Source organism: Strongylocentrotus purpuratus, unplaced genomic scaffold (genome assembly GCF_000002235.5).
Source record: "Strongylocentrotus purpuratus isolate Spur 01 unplaced genomic scaffold, Spur_5.0 spur5_contig_869, whole genome shotgun sequence".
NCBI lineage: Eukaryota > Metazoa > Echinodermata > Echinoidea > Camarodonta > Strongylocentrotidae > Strongylocentrotus > Strongylocentrotus purpuratus.
In genome coordinates this window covers 570,493-590,634 of record NW_022145578.1, presented here as the reverse complement: position 1 = coordinate 590,634, position 20,142 = coordinate 570,493, and the positions used below count along the sequence as shown (strand labels likewise).

Sequence of the window (20,142 nt, the reverse complement as noted above, 5' to 3'; positions counted from 1 at the left end):
TTATATCAATGGAAAGCTGCATGAACGTAGAAAACAAATATAAAGGAATACAAAATCATGTCCCTTTCAGAATAGCACAAAGCAAATAGCATATAATTGATATTATTGTAATCTATGTCTTATAAGCTTTCCATTGAGATACAATTCATCTATTCCAATTTTTACTTCCGACAGGGTCTTTAAGGTCAATTATTTTTTTCTAAATACGTTCACTTTTGTCATCACCTGACCTTTCTATCATATTTATTAAAATGTTCATGTAAATATTTTTAATACATGTATGAACACGTTTGTAGCAATGCAAAGCACAGAAACTACAGTTTATGGTGGAAAAAGCTTGTAACAGGTGACAATTCATAGTTCATGGTTACGCATCAAATATTCTCCATATTGCAGCAGATATGTTACAACGGCAAAGCATGTATTAAAACACACCACATTATCATGAAAATTCGTACCAGCTAAATTGTATTAGTTATGACAATGGCAGAGCTACAGACTTGGAGATGGAGCAGGAATTGAAAATTGAAATTGAAATGGAGATGGAATTGAATGAACAGAAAGAAAGAAAAAGAGACAGAAAGAAAGAAAAAAGAGACATAAAAGAGAGAGTATATCCTAAAAAAAAAGAGGATGGATGAAAGCTCGATAAAACATGTATAGTAGTAGTACGTGCGCTATATAAGAATCCAATATTATTATTATTATTGTTACATAAAGATCACTAGAAAAGGAAATTGGCCTTTATGTACAGGTTTCAGAGAGAACTGATTTTCAAGGAAAATAAAATGTGTGGTCTTTAAAGACAAGTGGACCCTGGCAACAAGAGACTTTGAACTTATCAGGGAGTGTTTCACAAAGATAGTAATTCGAAATTAACTCTAAGTCGGACATAAACATTTTGGAGAGCCAATTGTAGCCTTATAATGAAATATATTCAAGAGCAAAAATTCAAGTATCTTAGACTTTTTATAAATTCCACTTCAAGAACATGAAATCTCCTTGATAATAGAAAATATGAATGATTTGAATCAACATTTTATGCCTTTTAAAATAACTTTTACAAAATATTTTTAAAGATGCTAACGGCTTTCCATAATTGTTAAGTCCAACTTAGAGATTAGAAGTTCAACTTAAGATCTTTGTAAAACACCCCAAAGTTCACACACCTTTAAAGTTCAAACTTTCAATTTTACATGTTTTAATGTTTGTCTGTGGACCGCCCTGCGACATGCAGGTAATACAAGTTTAATGGTTAATATTTCTGGGAACCGTTTCACGAAGCCTTTTTTCAATGACAGGTGACAAAATTCAGTGACAAGTCTGCTGATAACCAATCAGAAACAAGGATTTCAGTAGCTTATAAGAAAGACTATCATTTGTCACTGATGACAAGTTTTGTGAAACAGGTCCCTGATCATTGCAGTGAAAACTAACACAGATTCAATCACAACCTTGTTGAAGCCTTACTTGAAGCCGAAATAGGATTAGGATTAGTTAGAATCAGAAAAAGGATTAGTAAGAAATCAAGCAATCTCAATCAACAGGGAGAACTAAATCTGCAAAACATTTGCCACTCTCCACCCAGGTGTTAAATGGGTACCCGGTAGGATGCGAAAGTTAGTGTTGTAAAAATGACACCTGGCTTGAATGCTCCCCAGGGAGTGAAGAATGTGCATACATTGTGTGCGGGTTAGCCTGAATCCGATGACAGGGTAGTAATAATATATATCTGTAAAGCGCATTGAGATGGCCTGCAGTACTGAAAAGCGCTATATAAGAATGAGCTATTATTATTATTATTATTATTATTGTAGACATGTCCCAAAATAACTGACAAATGAAACAAAAATTAAACTGTAGCCCAATGGTTAACAATTCCAATACCAAACCAAGGATGAATTGTAATGACAACCACTGGTAGTGTATATTAAATGGAAAAGAAACCGACTCCAAGGGATAGGTATATTTTAAACACTTTCAGAGAAGTGTAGAGGCCGAGTCGGGAAAGTTCATTTCAAACACTTTCAGAGAAGTGTAGAGGCTATGGTTTATATCACATATCATAACATTTTATCTACTATTTTGGACCAACAAAAAGCTTGTCTTTCTTTACTAATGAAATTCAAAATGGATTCAATGAATTATGAATCGAATGTCATGGAACACTATTTGCAGTACATGTACAAGGAACAAGGATAAATGAAATATTAATGATAAACTTTGACCTCATCCAAACCCTCATTTCTTTCTCTTTTCCTCTCCACGTTGGAACTACAAAATAAAACATCAAACATTTTCTAAAAGTAGTTCTAATAATTATTGTTAGTAACAGATGAAAAACACAAATTAAAAGAGTGAAGGAATAAAATGCTTATTGCTGCAAAGCCCAAAATTAAAAACTTATAGACATAACCTTTGGTTTTGGAAGGCAAGATAATGTTCTCATGCTGGGGCATATTTTATAATCCTGCATTGAGACAAAAAAAAATTAAACAAGGGAAGAGAAAACATCAAAGATTGGTGTTAATATAAGATTTCTTCACTGGTGGAATACTACACTGCAACTTCACTGTTAACAGAAGATAGCACACACATGGCTTTACATTATTATTCTTGAGGAGGCCTTTAACACAGAGCTCAATGGCTTGTGGTCATTTTATGATATCAAACAGTTTTATAATATCTATAACAATCATTTAAAATCACTTCAATTTGGAAATTTACAGGATTATAATAATCATTATGGTATGAGAAACCTAAAACAAGCTTGCTATGGAGTCACCTCCCACAAGAACAACAAAAATGTTATGTTTTTCGGGTTAGGTGAAGGTATTTTAACATGGTATGTATGTGGATTCTGTTCCACCTCCTCCAAAGGCTCCATCCTGTTTCTTCTCTCGTTTCTCTCTCTCGATGACATGACCCTAAAATCTAATCAGTTCATTGGCTCTGCAAGATACATAAACATGTCTTGAGATTGATTGTAATCTGTCTATCGGTTCTCAAGATAATGCGATCACAAGCTATTTTTGAATACATAATAAGCCCCACAATGTTATATTGCTTCATATTTTCCACCACTGGACGTAGGAGCATCCATACCTTCCAGAAATGCCTCCAAAGCTGCATCATCATCCATCGCATCTCCTCCCCCTCCTCCTCCTCCTGTGGATCCTGCTCCACCACCTCCTCCAGAGGCTCCATCCCGCTTCTTCTCTCGCTTTTCTCCTGAGGAGGACTTTTTCTTGGAGCCGGACGTGGAGCTGCTCTTCTTCTTCTTCTTGCGTGTTTCTTCGCCGCCGTCTTGGTTGGAGTCTCTCCTGGAGTGTCGGTCCTCTCTGTCCTTTTCTTTATGCTTCTTGTGCTTGTGTTTCTTGTGTATCCTCTCCTCATCATCCTGCAGAGAGTTTGTACAATAATACAGGGGGGCGTTTCACAAAACTTGTCATCAGTGAGAAATTACTGCTTCTGATTGGTTATCAGCAGATTTGTCACTGATTTTAGTCATTTGTCATTGAAAAAAAGGCTTTGTGAAACGCGTCCCTGATTTCGAATGTATACAAATAAACAGAGCACATCGGCTTTGACGAACAAGGTAATTGATGATCAATGCTTTACCCAAGCACAAGTGTGCTGTTCTTGTCAATGTCTTTAATAATGCATCCCACAGGTCCATTCACAATTTACAAAGAACAGTCACATGGTGTAACTCAAGTCTGAAGTCCTTTGTAAAATGATAAGTGGTGATTATTGTGACCAAGGATTCATAAATACAGTCAAACCTGCTTTTAGTGACCACCTGTCTACAAAGAACACCTGTCTATAAAGATCATGTTTCTTGTTTCCCTTAAAAAAGGTTTCTCATTGAAACATGTACTAAAGGAACCTGTCTACAAAGACCACTTTTTGTGTTTCCCTTGGGTGGTCGCTATAGACAGGTTTGACTTTATATCAAACAGGTGCAAGTAGGTGATGGTGAAATCTGCAAATTATCAGAAATAAAATCAGAGAACCCTACTTTATTGATCACTCCTCTTAGGCATAAAAAAAAAAAGATGTTGTATTGCCCTTTGCGCCAGACCAAAACAAAATGTTTTAAATCATTAAAAACTGAGAAATATCAATATATAACTGGAAAAAAAAATTTTCTGACCGACCGACCGACCCATGTTTTGGCACCTTAAGGGCAATACGTCTTTTTTTAAAGGCTTTATTGACGTACCTCTTCCTTGTCTTTGCTCCTGTGTTTCTTCTTCTTCTTGGCTGAGCTGCTGGTGCTAGTACTGGTGTTGGTCTCACAATCACTGATGTCTTCATCCTGGACCACGGAGACAAGGACATCAAACTCATCACTGGCTCGTGATAGGTTCCCTAGAAACAGATTAATAGGTTAAAATTAAAGGCATCATTTAACAATGTTAAATCTGAGATGCATGACCCTATGTGTTCTCAGTGTTTGTGATATGGTGCAATATTGAAGCCCTAAAAAAATTGCGCTTCAAAGTGATCATGAAGTGCTTCAAAATTAAAAAAAAATGTTTTTACCATACATATTTTCCTCAATAGACTGAAGTGTTATAAAAATCGTTAAGAAAACGAAATATATTTCGATTTCTTTTCATAAATATCTTGATAATCAGACAGACGATCGGCTTGTAAAAGTCATGGGATTCCTGACTGACCTAAATGTTTATAACTATGATTGCAGGATGAGCTATGAGCTAAATACAGGATTTTGTCTCAAAATCTGAGACAAAGTTACCCAATCCCTGTAATAGGTTAAAATTGAGCATTAATTGTTTAGATAAATGTCTAAACATCATCACTGTATATATGTTTCTTAGTACTGCAGCAGCTTCTTTGGAGAGTACAAATATCATAATAAAAAATTTGTGTACAACTGGTTTCTGGAAAATCAATTTCAAGAAACTTAACCTTACATTTTGAGTGATAGCTTGTTAAGGACTATGAACGAAAAAGAGGATAACAAAAACGTTGTGCAGGGAAACAAAGTCGGACTTAAGTTGTATAATAATAATATTCAGTTCTTGTATAGCGCATAATGCATTATGAAATAACGTCTGTATGCGCTTCCAAAGAGCTTTGGGAATTATTACCCTAGCTTTAGCTCCGGCAGCCGTTTTCAGCGCACAGTGAGTTTCAAGGAATAATCCTACCAGGTATTCATTTACCTCACCTGGGTTGAGTGTGGCAAATGTAGATTAATGTCTTGCCAAAAGACATTAGTGCCGCGACGGGACTCAAACCGCGGACCTTGTGATCCCCAGGCTGGTGACATATCCATTCGACCACGACCATGTGCACCCTTTTCTACTCAAGTGCCTAATGGGGGCATCCACTATCTACTCATGAGTTGCTTTTGTTCTTCAAAAACATTCAAAACATTTGCAGTATATCTTTCTGGATGTGAGATTGAATACTGAATATTTGTCATGAATTGTTTTTGATGGGATGGGAAGTTTTACTCAATTTATTTTTCAGCAAGAAGTCCTAAAATTGGGATACATGTGCTCTTAGAGTTAGTAAGATGGCGATCTAAAATCAAAGAATTGTTTTTGATAGGGTGGGGTGGGAAGTTTTACTCAAACTTTTATTTCAGACATGAAGTCCTGAAATTGGGATACATGTGCTGTTAGAGTTATTAAGATGACGATCTAAAATCAAAGATGATTGGTAAATTCTTGATAGCAGACATAATGTAATGTTTTCCATCTTAAATTTCCATATATTCCACATCCCCTTAGGGCTAAATATGAGTATTACATACGTTAGATGATCTTACTTGAGACTGTTTGTTTGGCAGGTTTTGAAGTTACACTCTCTAGGAAATTGAGGTCTTCTAATTGTAACGTCAGACCAAGAGTTGTTGGTGACGATACTTCTTGACTTGGGGTAGTTGGTACCTTGCAAAAGAATTAAAGGAAACATTCATTACAAGAAACAAATCTTGGTTAGTGCTATACAACAATACAACAATAAAAGAATATAAAATGATGATATATTCATTGTGTAGATGTATAGACAATCTTGATCACTTTTGCTTTATATATAAATAACAATAAATCCATGGGGCACACTATAAAGAGAATGGAACAAGGATTATAAAGCATTCCATGATAAAAGACATTGCAGTGAGTGAGATAAATAGATAAGCCTGTAATAGAGTAACAAAAGGTGACGGTAAAAAAAGGTGGCACTAAGAAGTCCATGAACATTAAATAATGCACTTGACAAATTTAAAACTAAATATGACAATGAAAAAAAAAAAAATTCAGTCAGAATATATATTACTATCCTTAAACTGGAAAAAAAAGGAAAGAAACATGCTCTTTTGACATTGCCCAGCAGTCTAATTTGCGAGACTTCATGAAACAATGTTATTACCTCTACAGGTTCTGTTCCCTCTTCATCACTATCCTCTAGGACAACCTTGGACGGTCTTACATCAGCGTTAAATCCACCATCACCAGTTCTTAAAGATGTTGGTCTCACCACTGCTTCGTCCTCTGAAATGTCCTCACAATCCTGTAAAACCTTGATCCCTTCCCCTTCGTCTTCTTCTGAAGAGACAATGTCCTGGTTGGAAGTCACCTGAGATCCTGAAGCCCCCTGTGTCTTTGAAGCCCCTTGTGTTCTTGAGGACATCACCTCTTGGGTGTCTGGTAACGATGAGGACGATGATGTGGAGACCTTTGGTTGTCTTTTCGTTTCAACATTCGGTTTGGACGGCGTGCTAGAGGTCGCTGAATTCCTGCTCGACTCTTTCGTCGACGGCAGTTTCTTTTCGAAGCTCCACCCCATGTTCCCACTCGATAGCTTTGACCGCGTTGACGTCGTTGCGTCGTCATCCGAATCGTCATCGACTCCATCCATTGCGACGACTGGCCTATCATCAGCGGATTCGTCGCTGGACATGTCCATACTTGCAAGCCTGGGAGGCATCCTTGAGAATGTATCGAATGGTGAATCGGGTCCCTCGGTGTCGGGGGTCACGAGGGTAACTGCCTGGACTTCCCCTCCTACCACCTCGTCTTCGGAGTCCAGCTCCTCTTGGAATCCAGCAACCATTGGATTCATTCCATCATCACTGTCATGGAGAAACAACAAGATGAAAGTGATATCACCCAGAGTGGAAATACAGTCAAACCTGTCTATAGCGACTGCCCAAGGGAAACACAAAAAGTGGTCTTTGTAGAGAGGTTCCTTTAGTACATGTTTCAATGAGAAACCATTTTCAAGGAAAACAAAAAATGTGGTTGTTGTAGAGAGATGGTCTTTGTAGACAGGTGGTCACTAAAGCAGGTTTGACAGTAACTACAAACCCAAATATGCTTTATGTACATAAAGGCTTAAAATACACGGGGGTGTTGGGCGATTCGCCGTCAGTATTGGCTATACTAGCTGCGCCGGTAGTATACTGGTTTGCACGCTGCCGCCCCATATCTGATGGAGCTAGAGAGGATCGCGCAAGGACAGAAACGTGGAGAAGTTTTTTTATGTGAAAATCGTGAATCTTCTGGAATCTGGTGATTCCATAAGACCAGCACATAATGAACCTTGACCAGTAAATCAACCGAAAGCTAAAATTAGTAAAAGGAAACCTGTTGGCAAGGAGGCGAATGTATACGGGCTTGGACCAGAAATTTCGTACAGAGGGAGGAGATCTGACCAATTGCTGCATGTTATAACTTGTAAAATTGTGAGAGGGAAATAATGCCGACTAATAATAATAATAATAGTAAAGAATTTAGGAGTATCATAGGTACCTATTCAATGGAAATCTGTATTAAAAAAGAGCCCCCATCAGTACTAAAAGAGCCCCCGTGAGAGGGCTCACAGGGGCTGTTTTTTTAGGGGAAGAGCCCCCGTGGACAACAAATTAATTTGAGCCTGGATGTACATGTACATACAACTACTTCACTTCAGCATTTTGTCATGAGTTACAAAAGATGTTCTCAATAACCTTCATGAGCAGGCATGAATAAGACTAAAGATTTAACCTTCAAGGGTACATTTCTTGTCTTTTGTTTAAATCATTATAACATAATTAACATTAAAAAATGCTTTGAATAACACATACCATAAACAACTAAATTATTCATACCCTTACAAAGTTATGTAATTTTGTTTAATTATGTGAAAAATTGATTTGTCCTGATTTAGATTTCTTGGAAATGTGACCTATTAAAGCTTACATCTAAAAGTATTTAAGACAGGCCCTAATGCACCCAATCCAAAGCAAAAAAAAACAAAAACAAATTTACAAGGGGTATGAATAATTTAGTTGTTATCATATACTGACATCATTCATTAAAGGGACTTGGTAACATTGTTCAGATGAGAGAAAATGGTGCTAAGGTAGTGACTTCAATGTTAGACGTACAATTAAAGATAATCTAAAAGTTTGAGTGAAAGCGGATATAAATTGGGAAAAACTTATCTGATCAATTTCTTAATTCTCCAAACTATATTATTACAATTTAATTACATTTTAGGTGAATTTAAATTGGCACAAAGCAATGAATTGGCTCTATATAACATGCTAGATATTTAAGTGTTGAAAGACTTTTTAAAAATCCTGTTTGATGTCTTATTTTCTAGGAAAAACGGTTGTTGAAAATTCAAAAATGATTGGGGAGAATTTACTGTAAATCACTGTTAGAGGGTGTTGCACAGTGACTCCTTTAAAATATATATATATCTTTGTGGTTTGAGAATTTTCTCAGGAATTTTTGCCTGTTACATGGTAAGTACAGTAGAAGGAATTTAATAAGTAACATTTCATACATAAATTACAGTTTTTTCATCATTTTCAACAATGTTACGAGACCATTGTGGATACCTGTCTGAGTCCGGATTTGGAGCTTGAGCTACGACCGGTGCCGGAGCCGGGGGCTCTGGTTTGGGTTTAGGCTTTGCTTTCCTTCCAAAGCTGAATACACTGCTCTTCTTTGGCGCCTCTGCTGCGGGTCTGGAGTCCGTCTCATCGAAGAATCCCTTGTCGATACCATCGTCAGGAATGAACTCATCGACGTTGCTGATCTTGCCCTGGGCCTGCTTCTGCTGACGGGAATGGTGGATCTCAGCCGGAGTTTCAATGACTGTGAACAGATACATGCACATTGATATTGATATTGATTCGGTTTATTGCAATAAAAGAACATGCAGCGGGAAAGCTGAAATTGTTCAAGTCAATTTACAAAACATAAAAGATCAAAATATGAATGACAAAAACGGACAACCATAAATCATGCATAATAAAACAAAATAAAACTCATTTTTGCTGATTGAGGTGTGATATGAAAGGGCAGAAAATGAACTTTCTAGAAATGTGATTTTTCTCTTTGAAATTCAGATTCCGTCCGCCAAATTACTTTTTGGTTTCCTCTCTTCAATTTCATTTTAATCACTTATCCATGAAATATGCATCATATGAATTGCATCAAATGAAAGAAGAGGATCTAAGCTTTACAAATATGTGTCATTTATTTATCATAATTGTGATTAAGTTATAATAATACATTGACAATTCTCGGTTTCGTTTTTTATGGGACGCACTGTACAATGGGATATCACCAGAAGAATAAATACTGTACTCCTCTTTAAAAAAATAAAAACCCCAAAAGATCTTAACCCTGGTAATTAATAACAGGAAAAAGGGGGTTGCATATGACACCTGACCTACCTGCTGATTTCTCATCCTCCACTCTTGTTCCTTGTTGGACCTTGGACTCGCTCGGAGCAAACCACTTGCTGAACCTGTTGCCTAGCGTAGTCTGATCCTCCTCCCCCTCCTGGGTGACGACGGGGGAGGGAGCAGGCCTTGGGGGAGGGGCCTGCTGCTGCTGCTGCTGTTTGATTGGCTGTAGCTGCTGTATATGCCTGGTTGTGGGCGGAGTTGAGCTAGGGGTGAGCTGGCTTGGTGAGTGGGCAGGGCTTACTTTGGCAGGAGTAGCAGATGCAGATGAGCTTCGATTACTGCTTGTATCTGTTGTAGTGTTGGGTTGAAAACAGCAAAGTAAACACAGGTGAATAATGATATGTGATACTGACATTTATACTTAATGTTGTTTATGCATGCCATACCCTCCATTGCTACTATGTTGCAGTCATCTTCATTTCTCTTTCTCCAAGCTCTCTATCCTCTTCACCTCCTTGCCTATCCCTTTCTTCCTTTCTTCTATTTATAATGTATATTATGTATTTGTGTATTCAGGTGTACCCATTACAAGCTATGCGTACAGGAATTATGCGCCTTCTTCCTTGTAATACAAGTTCTTAAATTATATTTATGTTCCTACATATAAATTGTATTGTTTAAATAGATGTCAAAAATGTTGTCAAATTGAATGGAAGAAAATAAATGTTCATTTGAATTGAATTGAATTGAATTAAATTGAATACTCTACAAAACCAAGCATAAAAAGAAAAAATTATCACACATTTTATATTCAACAAAAATCAAATTGTAAAATATAATCATCAAGATATATGAAAGAGTGACCACTTGAGTCGATATGCTATACATAACCCTAACTCTAAACATAACCGAAAACCCAATCGCAATCCAAGCCCTAGACCAAAGTAACTACTGCAAGATAACATTCTGGATCCTTAGGTATGTCTTCATCAGCTCGAGATTACCAAATAGCCCGCTATTTCTGATTTGGGAAATAATCCCGAAGTTACGAATTGCATCTTCATCGGCTCAAGACTCGACCTTGAAACATGAAACTCGAGCTCGAGAAATTTTGCTCAGCGTTTGCGCATAGTGCGAGTCTTTGGGCTGGTGAAGACGCACTGGACAAAAAGCGGGACATTTTGCAAACTAGCCCTAGATATCTTGGGATGATTATCTCGACCAAATATCGCACTAATTGCAAATTTGGGCCGATGAAGATGCAAATTAACTGGATAATTTGCGAATGTTAAAATAGCTGGATATTTGGCAATCTCGAGCTGATGAAGTCGGCCTATTGTTTCCCTCACCTGAAGCTCTCCTCGGTGTCTGGCCATTGGGTACGTTGAGAGACGATGAAGAACCTTTAGACTTATCCGTTTGCTTGTGGGAAAGACTTGACAAATACCTGAAATAGAGAGAGAGAGAGATGAAAGAAATATTTACTCTCTTTCTGCTTTATAATGGAATATAATCCTGGAAACGAATGAAAACCAACATAGAGATATTGCACATGGCAGGGCGTAAACAAATTGCAGTAGGATTAGTTAAGGAGAGAAAAGTCAGATACTTTGGTCATGTTATAAGGCACCAAAGCCTCTTAAAGGATGTGTTGGAGGGAAAAGTGGAAGGAACAAGACCGAGAGGGAGACCCAGAATCAACTGGGAAGAGAATGTCAAGAACTGGAGTGGACTAAAACTGCAAGAGTGCACCAGAATGGCAGAAGATAGAGTAAAATGGAGAGATGTTGCAATCAACTTCCGAACCGGGAAAAGATAGATAAACAGACAGAGTATATGGAGAACCTCGTGCAAAGCTATGTGGCAGTCTAGGATTTCAATATGTGGTGGATAAAGAGTTCAGAGATGATGACCGTTAATCAAGTCCATTTGTTTATGTGCAGTTGTCCAAAAGAAATCGTTGATGGCGTTGACCAGTATATATGCCATGCTACATCCCCTTTAAAAAACAGAATGAGACGTAGAGATCATGCTGACCTTCTGAATTTCTAAGTTTGCTTGTGGGGAAATTTCGCAAATACCAAAAATTCAGAGTGAGTCAAAGAAAAATTAAAGATTGAGGGTATAAATTATAAAGAAAATGACCAAAGGGAAGGAGGTATCAACCGACATTAAGAAACATGGATGATACAGTTAAATGTAAAATTGTTTAATGAGCATGGCTGGGATGGAACAAAAAGAAACCAACAATAAAGTTGAAAAATGAAATGAAATATGGTGGATTGGTTTCTGAACATTCAGAAAAAGAAAAGGATGATGCTGGTACTCAAAAATATTCAGCAAAATTTTTGCTTAAAACACTGAAAAGATAATTGTAAAAGTTGCTTACATATCATAATCCTGATCTTCTGACTCTATTCTTGCATCTAGTTCTTCTAGCGTCGCATCAGTTTCTAACTGATTCCTCTGCAGCTGTTGTAGTAGTGTTTCCCTCTGCCAAAAAAGAAAGAAAAAGAATTAATGCTTGGTTCATGAAATAACATGATGTACTAATAAAAAGCCTCTCAAGTGGATCGTTTAGTAAAATAATTCCAAAGCCCAAAGACTGAAAGTCATAAAAGTAAATGTGTGAACAAGAATAACTAAAATTAAGAATTTCTTGTAATAATTTTATTATGTGTAAAGAAAAATTGAATATGTACATACATTTTTTTCCTTCACACTTTCTGAAACAATATCTGTTATACATTTGTTTATCTTTCTCTGGGAAATGAAATGAATACGAAATGAATTGAATTGAACAGCATATCTAGAGTATTATCGTATGACACTGTTTCCTGTTTTTATTTAAACAGCACTGTTCGCCTTGTGAGATATGATATTTCCAGATTACTTTCCTTCAAATGCATTACTAAGTTTACTTTGGAAATATAGAATGAGAATAATTGAGTTCAGATTAAATGGTGACTTTTTCATTTTTAAGAGAAGATGAAAAGTTTATGACCTAAGTATACACTGCAAGGGTAATTTGCACATATCACATTGGTAAGTGTTTTTCTTGAATTAAACCCCTCACTGCAATCTGCTATTTCCCACTTTAGTCCTTAGGCATCGCCAAGAAAATCAATAAAAAAGTAAAAACTAAGAAAAACAAAAGAAATTCATTACTTGGCCCAGTACTATAGGCATTAATTTTGTATGCATGGAAGGTCATTTTGTTTCTGCAGGTCCATGATAAAATTAGACATACCTGTAACTGTAAGAACGGGATGTTGAAGAAAGAATGCAGATATTTTAGGCCAAAACCGTTTTTCATGGAAGATTCCGCTACTCGAATGTGGGCTGAACCTGGAGGTCTACAAGACAAAAAAGAAGAGAAAAAATTAATATCATATTGTTTTCATTAATCATACAATCTATGTAAAAAAAATGTTTTGAATTCATGTCAAGGAAAAGCAACTGGATTGTCTTTCTGTGATTGATTTGTATTATTTGGAATCAATAAAAAACTATTGACATTTTGTTTTTAAATAAGCATGCTCTTCTAAGAACATGGGATTTTTCAAAATTGATAAGTTATTAAATCTTCATGAAACAGAGGTCACTCTACACCATCTGGGTGAAGAAAAAAAAACTTTCTTTTTCCTCTCAATAATTATGAATTGGCCTGCCTATAGACACATCTACTTGCAACATCCTGGTGCTGATCTCTGACAAAAGCGGAGGGAGAACAAGAAGAAGAAGAAGATACTTCCCAACATTTCACTGGTGAAAATATCCCCATAGCACCTGGTACTAGTAACTCTATTCAATGCACTAGTATAACAAAGCTAAGATGTAGATCCTCTGGGAAATTTTCAGTGTTTTAATATTTTATAAAATTTGCTTTTTAAGTTTCTCTAATATTGGGGATAGAAGAAAAGTGGAAATAACTTGACATGCAAAATGACATGTACTGGAGTGTTACATAATAAAAAATGTGCATGCAGCACTTGATAACAGGGGTATCAGATTGTGAAGAACATAGCAGAATCTGTTTGTTACTAATTTTCTTTATGACTTAAAGACACAACAACATAGAGAAAAGAAATTGAGAATCATTGAGACATGGCCATTTATACTACATGACTCAGTTGTATAATTTTTATTTGATATGTATGTCTAAAATGTGAAACAAAAAAAATGAAACTTGAAAAGAGCGCAAGAAAATGTGAAAGAACAGCAGGAGGAAAAAGGATATGAAGATAGGACAATAGTCATATAGGAAAAGCAACAAAAACAACAACAACAAAAGAAGAAGAAGAAAAGGGAAATACCAGGGGATAGGGGTGGGTGTAGAACAAGGAAGTAAGAGGAATCATCCATGCATACTCATCTCATTCACATATTTTTCAAATTAAAAAACAAACAAAAAGCAGACAAAACAAAACAGAACTAAAAACAATACAAGACTAAATTCATACAGGAAAAAGAAACAACAACAACAACAACAAAAGAAGAAGAAGAAGAAAAAGGAAATACCAGGGGGTAGGGTGGGTGTAGAACAAGAGAGTAAGGGGAATCATCAATGCATACTCATCTCATTCACACATTTTTCAATTTAAAAAACAAACAAAAAGCAGACAAAACAAAACGGAACTTAAATCTTACAGTTACACAAGGACCCATCTTCTCACCTGTCTAGTTCTTTGATGAAGTACTCAATTTCTTCTCTGTAGACTGCCTGCTCTTCATGCAGGTCTTTGAAGCTGGCCATGACTAATACCGGTATATGTGTAGGAACCTTGGGAAGCTCTTTCTCAACGTATTGCCATGTCCTGCAGGAGGGAATACAGAGACATAGGGTGATGGAGAGTGGGAGAGAGAGAGAGAGAGAGAGAGACAGGGAGGGAGGGAGAGAGTGTGTGTGTGAGAGAGAGAGAGAGAGAGAGAGAGGAGAGGAGAGAGAGAGAGAGAGAGATGGAGATATAGAGAGGGGGAGAGAGGGGGAGAGAGGGGAGAGAGATAAAGAGAGAGGGGAGAGAGGGGGAGAGAGGGGGGAGAGAGGGGGAGAGAGGGGGGGGGGGGGAGAGAGAGAGAGAGAGAGAGACAAGAGATATCTATAAGCTAAACTGTATGCCTAATTGGTGACGCTTGCCTCCTAATTGGGACACAGGGGAGGGATTATTGTTATTAAAGACAAGATTGCACTTGTTTAATTTATTTAATTGCAAAAATTATCACTGTTATTTTTGCTTCTCTCCCTGACAGTTTTACTCAGTTTGTTTGTATGAATGAACTGAGTTTTTTATAAACCTCAATTTTTGTATACGTGCTTTTGAATTTTAAGCACATACAGAACACCCCTTCCTCCTCATGTCACTGGCTTACCATTTCTTAGAGATGTCGAGCATCATCACCACACCATTAGTTCCCTTGTATACATCAAGGAACAAAGCATCCAGGCAGGGGTTGTCTGGGTCATCTTCATCATCATCATCATCATTGTCATCATCACCATCATCACTATCATCATCACCTTCATCATCACCATCATCACTATCACCATCACCTTCACCAATCATCACCATCCCTTCACCATCACCACCATCTTCAAATTCCTCCTTCACCTCCTCCTCATGTCACTGGCTTACCATTTCTTAGAGATGTCCAGCATCATCACCACACCATTAGTTCCCTTGTAGACATCAAGGAACGACGCGTCCAGGCAGGGGTTGTCTGGGTCATCTTCATCGGTCTCTTTGTTGTCTATCTTCAGGGTGTTTCTCTCTCGTTTCCGGGGCTTCCCCTTGTCAACCACATCCCAGACTTCCACTTTGACGACATCATCGGTAGCTGTTGGTTTGAAACAAGAATAACAGTCAGATAAATAAGAATGGGCATGTCAAAGTTAATTGAGTTTTTTGTGACCAATACATTTCCAAATATTATAGAGTCCTTAAAGATAAAGGTGAGTTCTGGTAAAAAAAGAAAAGGAAACGAATTCTCACAGAAATAAATGAAACTTACACTGAATGTTCAAGATTACAAATAAATGTCATTTGCCGAACAATTTTGGTAGAAAATGTATACTGGCTGAGTAATGAGCATAGAAAGATTAGGAAAACAAGGTTTGTAGCCGGACACCATTGGTGTAGTCCCATGTACATGTACATTTTTCTGTGTACAGTGCTTGTTACTTTACCAAGACTGGGCCAAATTTTGTTATGATTTTGATGACTCCAGAACTTTGCAGTACACACCAATACTTACATGCTACATGATCAACTTTTTGTGATCTATTCCACACCTTTTCTTTCACAATGCAATCGATGACCAAATCCTCTTAAAACATACATTTAAGCAACATAACAAATGTCATTATCCTTGATATTTTCTCTAATCTGATCTTGAGTGGAACTACAGGTACTGTGCTTGCATCAGATTGATAACATCATTAGAAATACTAAATTTGTTGACGATGTCAGTAACATATATGCGTCACAAAACCTTTGACTTGCCCAATACCAATTAAGAAATGTACCCTGTATCATTGCCCTCTCCATCCAACATGGATCTACCCCCCATGAGGCGGTAGCGAATACCACTAGGGGTCGCAAGGTGGTCTTTGTCCTTGCAACTAAAAGAATTTTAAAGAAAAGTATCACAAAGTAATAATGGGGCATGTCGAATACCTCAGGTGTGGTTGCTAAAACAGTCAGAAGATCATTGAAACTAACTTCTTTCTTGGCATTCAGAACAAAAATGAACTGATTTGGGAAGCTTTCACTTGCCATGCTGCAAGCTTTTACAGACCGTGGCACTTGAAAAATCTAAAGAGAGATACTTTTTCCACTGCTTGTAAACAAAAAAGAACTAACAGTAATTTTCAATATTTTATCACCGATCGGATTACCCTCTTCAATAAGTCAGAAAATCAGTGACAAGAAGATGATCAGAGAGGATGATAATTAAATTACCTTTGTAGTTCCACTGTATACTGGCTACTTGAATCTCTGCTGTTGGAAGATAACTTTCTGAGAACTTGCCTCCCTGTAGCCGATGAAAGAGTGTTGTCTTCCCTGTGTTCCTGTCCCCTTTTATGATCACTCTCACTATCAAAACAAATGAATAAACAATGAGAACAGTAACACTGGCTGGTATAGACCAGTTCTGGTCATTCAATTGCATTGTGAAAGAAACAAATCAATCAGAAAAGGTTGATCATCTAGCATATAAGTATTGGTGTGTACTGCAAGGTTCTCAAATCATCAAAATGATGAGAAATTTGGCCCAGTCTGGGTAAAGTTTAAAGCACTCGACAAAGAAAGATATGGGACTACGCAATATCTATCCAGTCCGGATAGATATAATAAGTTACCAAATATATCAATAAGTAGGTAGTTTTTTGGGCAAGATTTGTATCATCACGTATTAGTCAAAACATATTCTTTCACATGATTGGTAATAAGAGCTAAGCTTCCATTTCATTTTTTGAGAGGAGGACGTTTCCAAAACTGGTCTATACCTTTAATACAGTATGTGCTTGTACATGTATCTACCATGTAGCCGTGTAGGGTGCTCAAGGTGCTCCAAATCCCTCCAATATCCCGTTTAGGACAGGACAGGCTATTCAATTGTCCTCGTGCCCCCTCCCCCTCCCCCCCCCCCTCCCCCTCCAAGAGGCAACTAACTGACAGGTACATGTAAATCACATAATAAGGGGGCAACAATATTATTTTATAATGAATAAATTATCCAAATGGGTTTAAAAGGAGAGAGGGGGAGGCATGGGCATTGTGGCGTGCGCCTGTAATCCAGCTAATGGAAGTTACAAACTGATTCAGCCGAGGACGCAGGTTCGAAACCGAGTCATGTCTTTCGGATGGTGACGTTTAAAGGTTGGTCCCAAGACGTATATAATCATATCTGATTGATACACGTCTGTAAAAACCCAATACACACACATATGGGTCAGCCCCCCCCCCCCCCATATTTTCCACTGATGTAATAACTTGTTTGTGCATGTAATATATACTCACTGTTGTATTGTACTCCTCTGGCAAACTTGCGCTGTAGACTGACCCCCATGGCCTGCATCCCCGAGGGGATGTTGGGTCTGGTGTCCCCTTGTTCATTGGTAACCAGCTTCTTCAATGCCGAAAACATCCTGATTGCGCTCTGATCGGCACATCAATGAATGACACCAAGAATTCAACCTGAAACAACAAAAACATGAGGTAGATTATTGAATTTGAATCAGAGCTACATTACATGTATCTTATTTATTTTCATAACACTGCAATACTTCCACAGTACACATGATTTTATAAATATTAAGTACACTGTAGATCCAAATTTACAATGTACACTGTATAAGTATCCTTCTCAGGACTTCCAACCCTCCCTCTCTCTCACATGGTGCAACCGCAAGCCTACTGTACATTATAAGTATCTGTTTTGGCAATCAAGCATCTTGTATAATTAATCAACTCTTGATGTGGTCGATAGCAAAAGTATTCCAACAAAATCTTAAAGGTACTACAAAGTTTTGGGAAATTTTTGAAATTGGATGGATACTGGATAGTAATTCTTTAAAGTTTGATATATTTGGATGCCCATGTGGATGTTTTATAAGCACTAGAAAATATAGCCCCCTAAAACAATTCTGCTTTCGTGAAATTGAACAATCAAAATTTACCAGTGCTCCCGATAAATTTTGAATATTTCAAATCGCGCCTATGCTAAGGCCATTTCATGGTAGCTGCGACTATGAATATGCAGTTCTGATATATAATTTCCAAACGGAATAGCTAATCGGTAGATTGTAGTCAAGAAAAGTTGTTTTACAGCTAAAGTAATATCAGTCTTGAGAGGGAGCTATACAACATAAAGAGTTTATTATTTACACTTTTATCACTTTAGACTCGATTTCAACCGCCACAGCGATCATTGAATATTTTAAAATCGCATGTGCTTCCAATATGTTCATTTGAGCCAAATTCATGACCCCATACCAAAACTTTGTATTACCTTTACAGCATTACAGAAATATTAGGATAGTCTACATGTAACAATTCAGTTTTTCTCGCATTTTTTTACTTCAACATATATTTCATGTACAAACTGAATCATTACAGTTAAAAATATTAGCAGTCGATAAAGTGGCATGTCTGTATCAAATAACAAAACTATCTATCATCCATGATCCTCCATTTTCTCCTCATTTCTCTTTTTCCTCTTCTTCTTCGTCCTAAAAGTAAGGATCGTCTGATAAGGATCGTCCTCATTTTCGTGGACGATTCTTATTTCCGATCCTCGTGTTGGCGATGCGAAAAACAGATCCTGCGATGATGCTCAGAATCAGATGCACTTCACACTTACTTTGCAGAGACTTTCCTCTGGAAGATGGACAGTTAATACCCATAAAAGTAGACGGTGAACTGGGGGCATTTTATTACCCGGTACGCGTACGCAGTACCCTACACCCACAAAGCGCCGAAGGATTTGTCCACGTTTACAAGGATCTCATTCTCAGACCAGCTGCGCCACTTCTGCTTATGTTAGAACAGATTATACAGGACAAATATTTATGACGTTCAGTGCTATCTCATGAACATATTTCATGAAATCCAAACACAAAAGAGAAGGCTTTATTTTTGTAAAGACAGTGATTGGATTGGACACACACACAACACCCCCATAATTCATAGTCATTCTCTATTGAGTGAATTAGTTGTTAAATAATTAAAGTATACTGCAGGCTTACACGCAACTAGATTGGATCAGCTCCTTGTCGTGGTATCCCAATCAGCTGTGCAATGTTGTGATGTGTCAACTGTCAAGTATAGTATAGTGCAGATGATTCATAGACGTGCAATACATGCAAGCTACATACTCCTACAGTGCAGTGCTACTGTATATGTAGTAGGCCTAGCTAGATGCGCTGCACTGATGACAACGTCGACGAACAGAACTCAGTCTCTAGCCTTGGCTAAGCTGCAGTCGAAGTCTGCTGGCTGCTCCTGACTGCTCCCTGAATCCTGATAGTACGGTTAACTTGTTGATAAATTTACAATTAATGTATTTCAGGTAGAATCAGGCATGATGCAGGCTAGGAATGCACGTACATTTAATACTTCATGATATTCCGATGAAGCAATAACCCTAAAAAGACTGGATTGTAAGGTGCAAATTGGTGTAACGTTTGACTGTGAGACTACCGGTACGGCGCGCGCGACAGCTGATTTTGGGGGACTAAATTCGCTGCGTCGCGCGCGTCATATCAGTCATGTTGTATAGCGCTGATATGCATCCAGTGTCTGACGGCAGCGAAAGTAGTTCGACCTTTGCAAACCATAACATCTCTTCGATTCACACGTGTGTACATGATTGAGTATGAGGTCAGCTCCGCTTCTTATTCTCTGTCCATTTACAATGGAATAAAGCTACAAAAAGAACAGACTCGAAGTCAATTCAATGCTTGTCAGATCATGCAT

At 37.6% G+C, this 20,142-nt stretch overlaps 1 protein-coding gene across 3 annotated transcripts; it reads right to left on the bottom strand.

Annotated features, from left to right (window-relative positions):
- Window positions 1-1,800: 1,800 nt before the first annotated feature.
- On the bottom strand, window positions 1,801-19,903 carry LOC575861 (rab-like protein 6). 3 transcript variants are annotated; one of them, XM_011664215.2, is made up of 15 exons: window positions 19,413-19,902; window positions 17,686-17,862; window positions 16,624-16,758; window positions 15,298-15,499; window positions 14,341-14,481; window positions 12,915-13,020; window positions 12,054-12,157; window positions 11,014-11,111; window positions 9,710-10,012; window positions 8,867-9,125; window positions 6,409-7,111; window positions 5,807-5,927; window positions 4,226-4,374; window positions 3,106-3,400; window positions 1,801-2,470 (listed from the first exon to the last, which is right to left on the bottom strand). In XM_011664215.2, exons 2-15 carry the CDS (start codon window positions 17,810-17,812, stop codon window positions 2,463-2,465), a joined length of 2,751 nt encoding a protein of 916 aa, XP_011662517.1. In that variant the 5' UTR covers window positions 17,813-17,862; window positions 19,413-19,902; the 3' UTR covers window positions 1,801-2,462. The 3 variants fall into 3 exon arrangements, with proteins under 3 accessions (XP_011662517.1, XP_011662524.1, XP_781328.2); XM_011664222.2 differs by lacking the exon at window positions 1,801-2,470 and having other exon boundaries at window positions 2,477-3,400; window positions 6,517-7,111; window positions 19,413-19,903; XM_776235.5 differs by lacking the exon at window positions 1,801-2,470 and having other exon boundaries at window positions 2,477-3,400.
- Window positions 19,904-20,142: the final 239 nt, after the last annotated feature.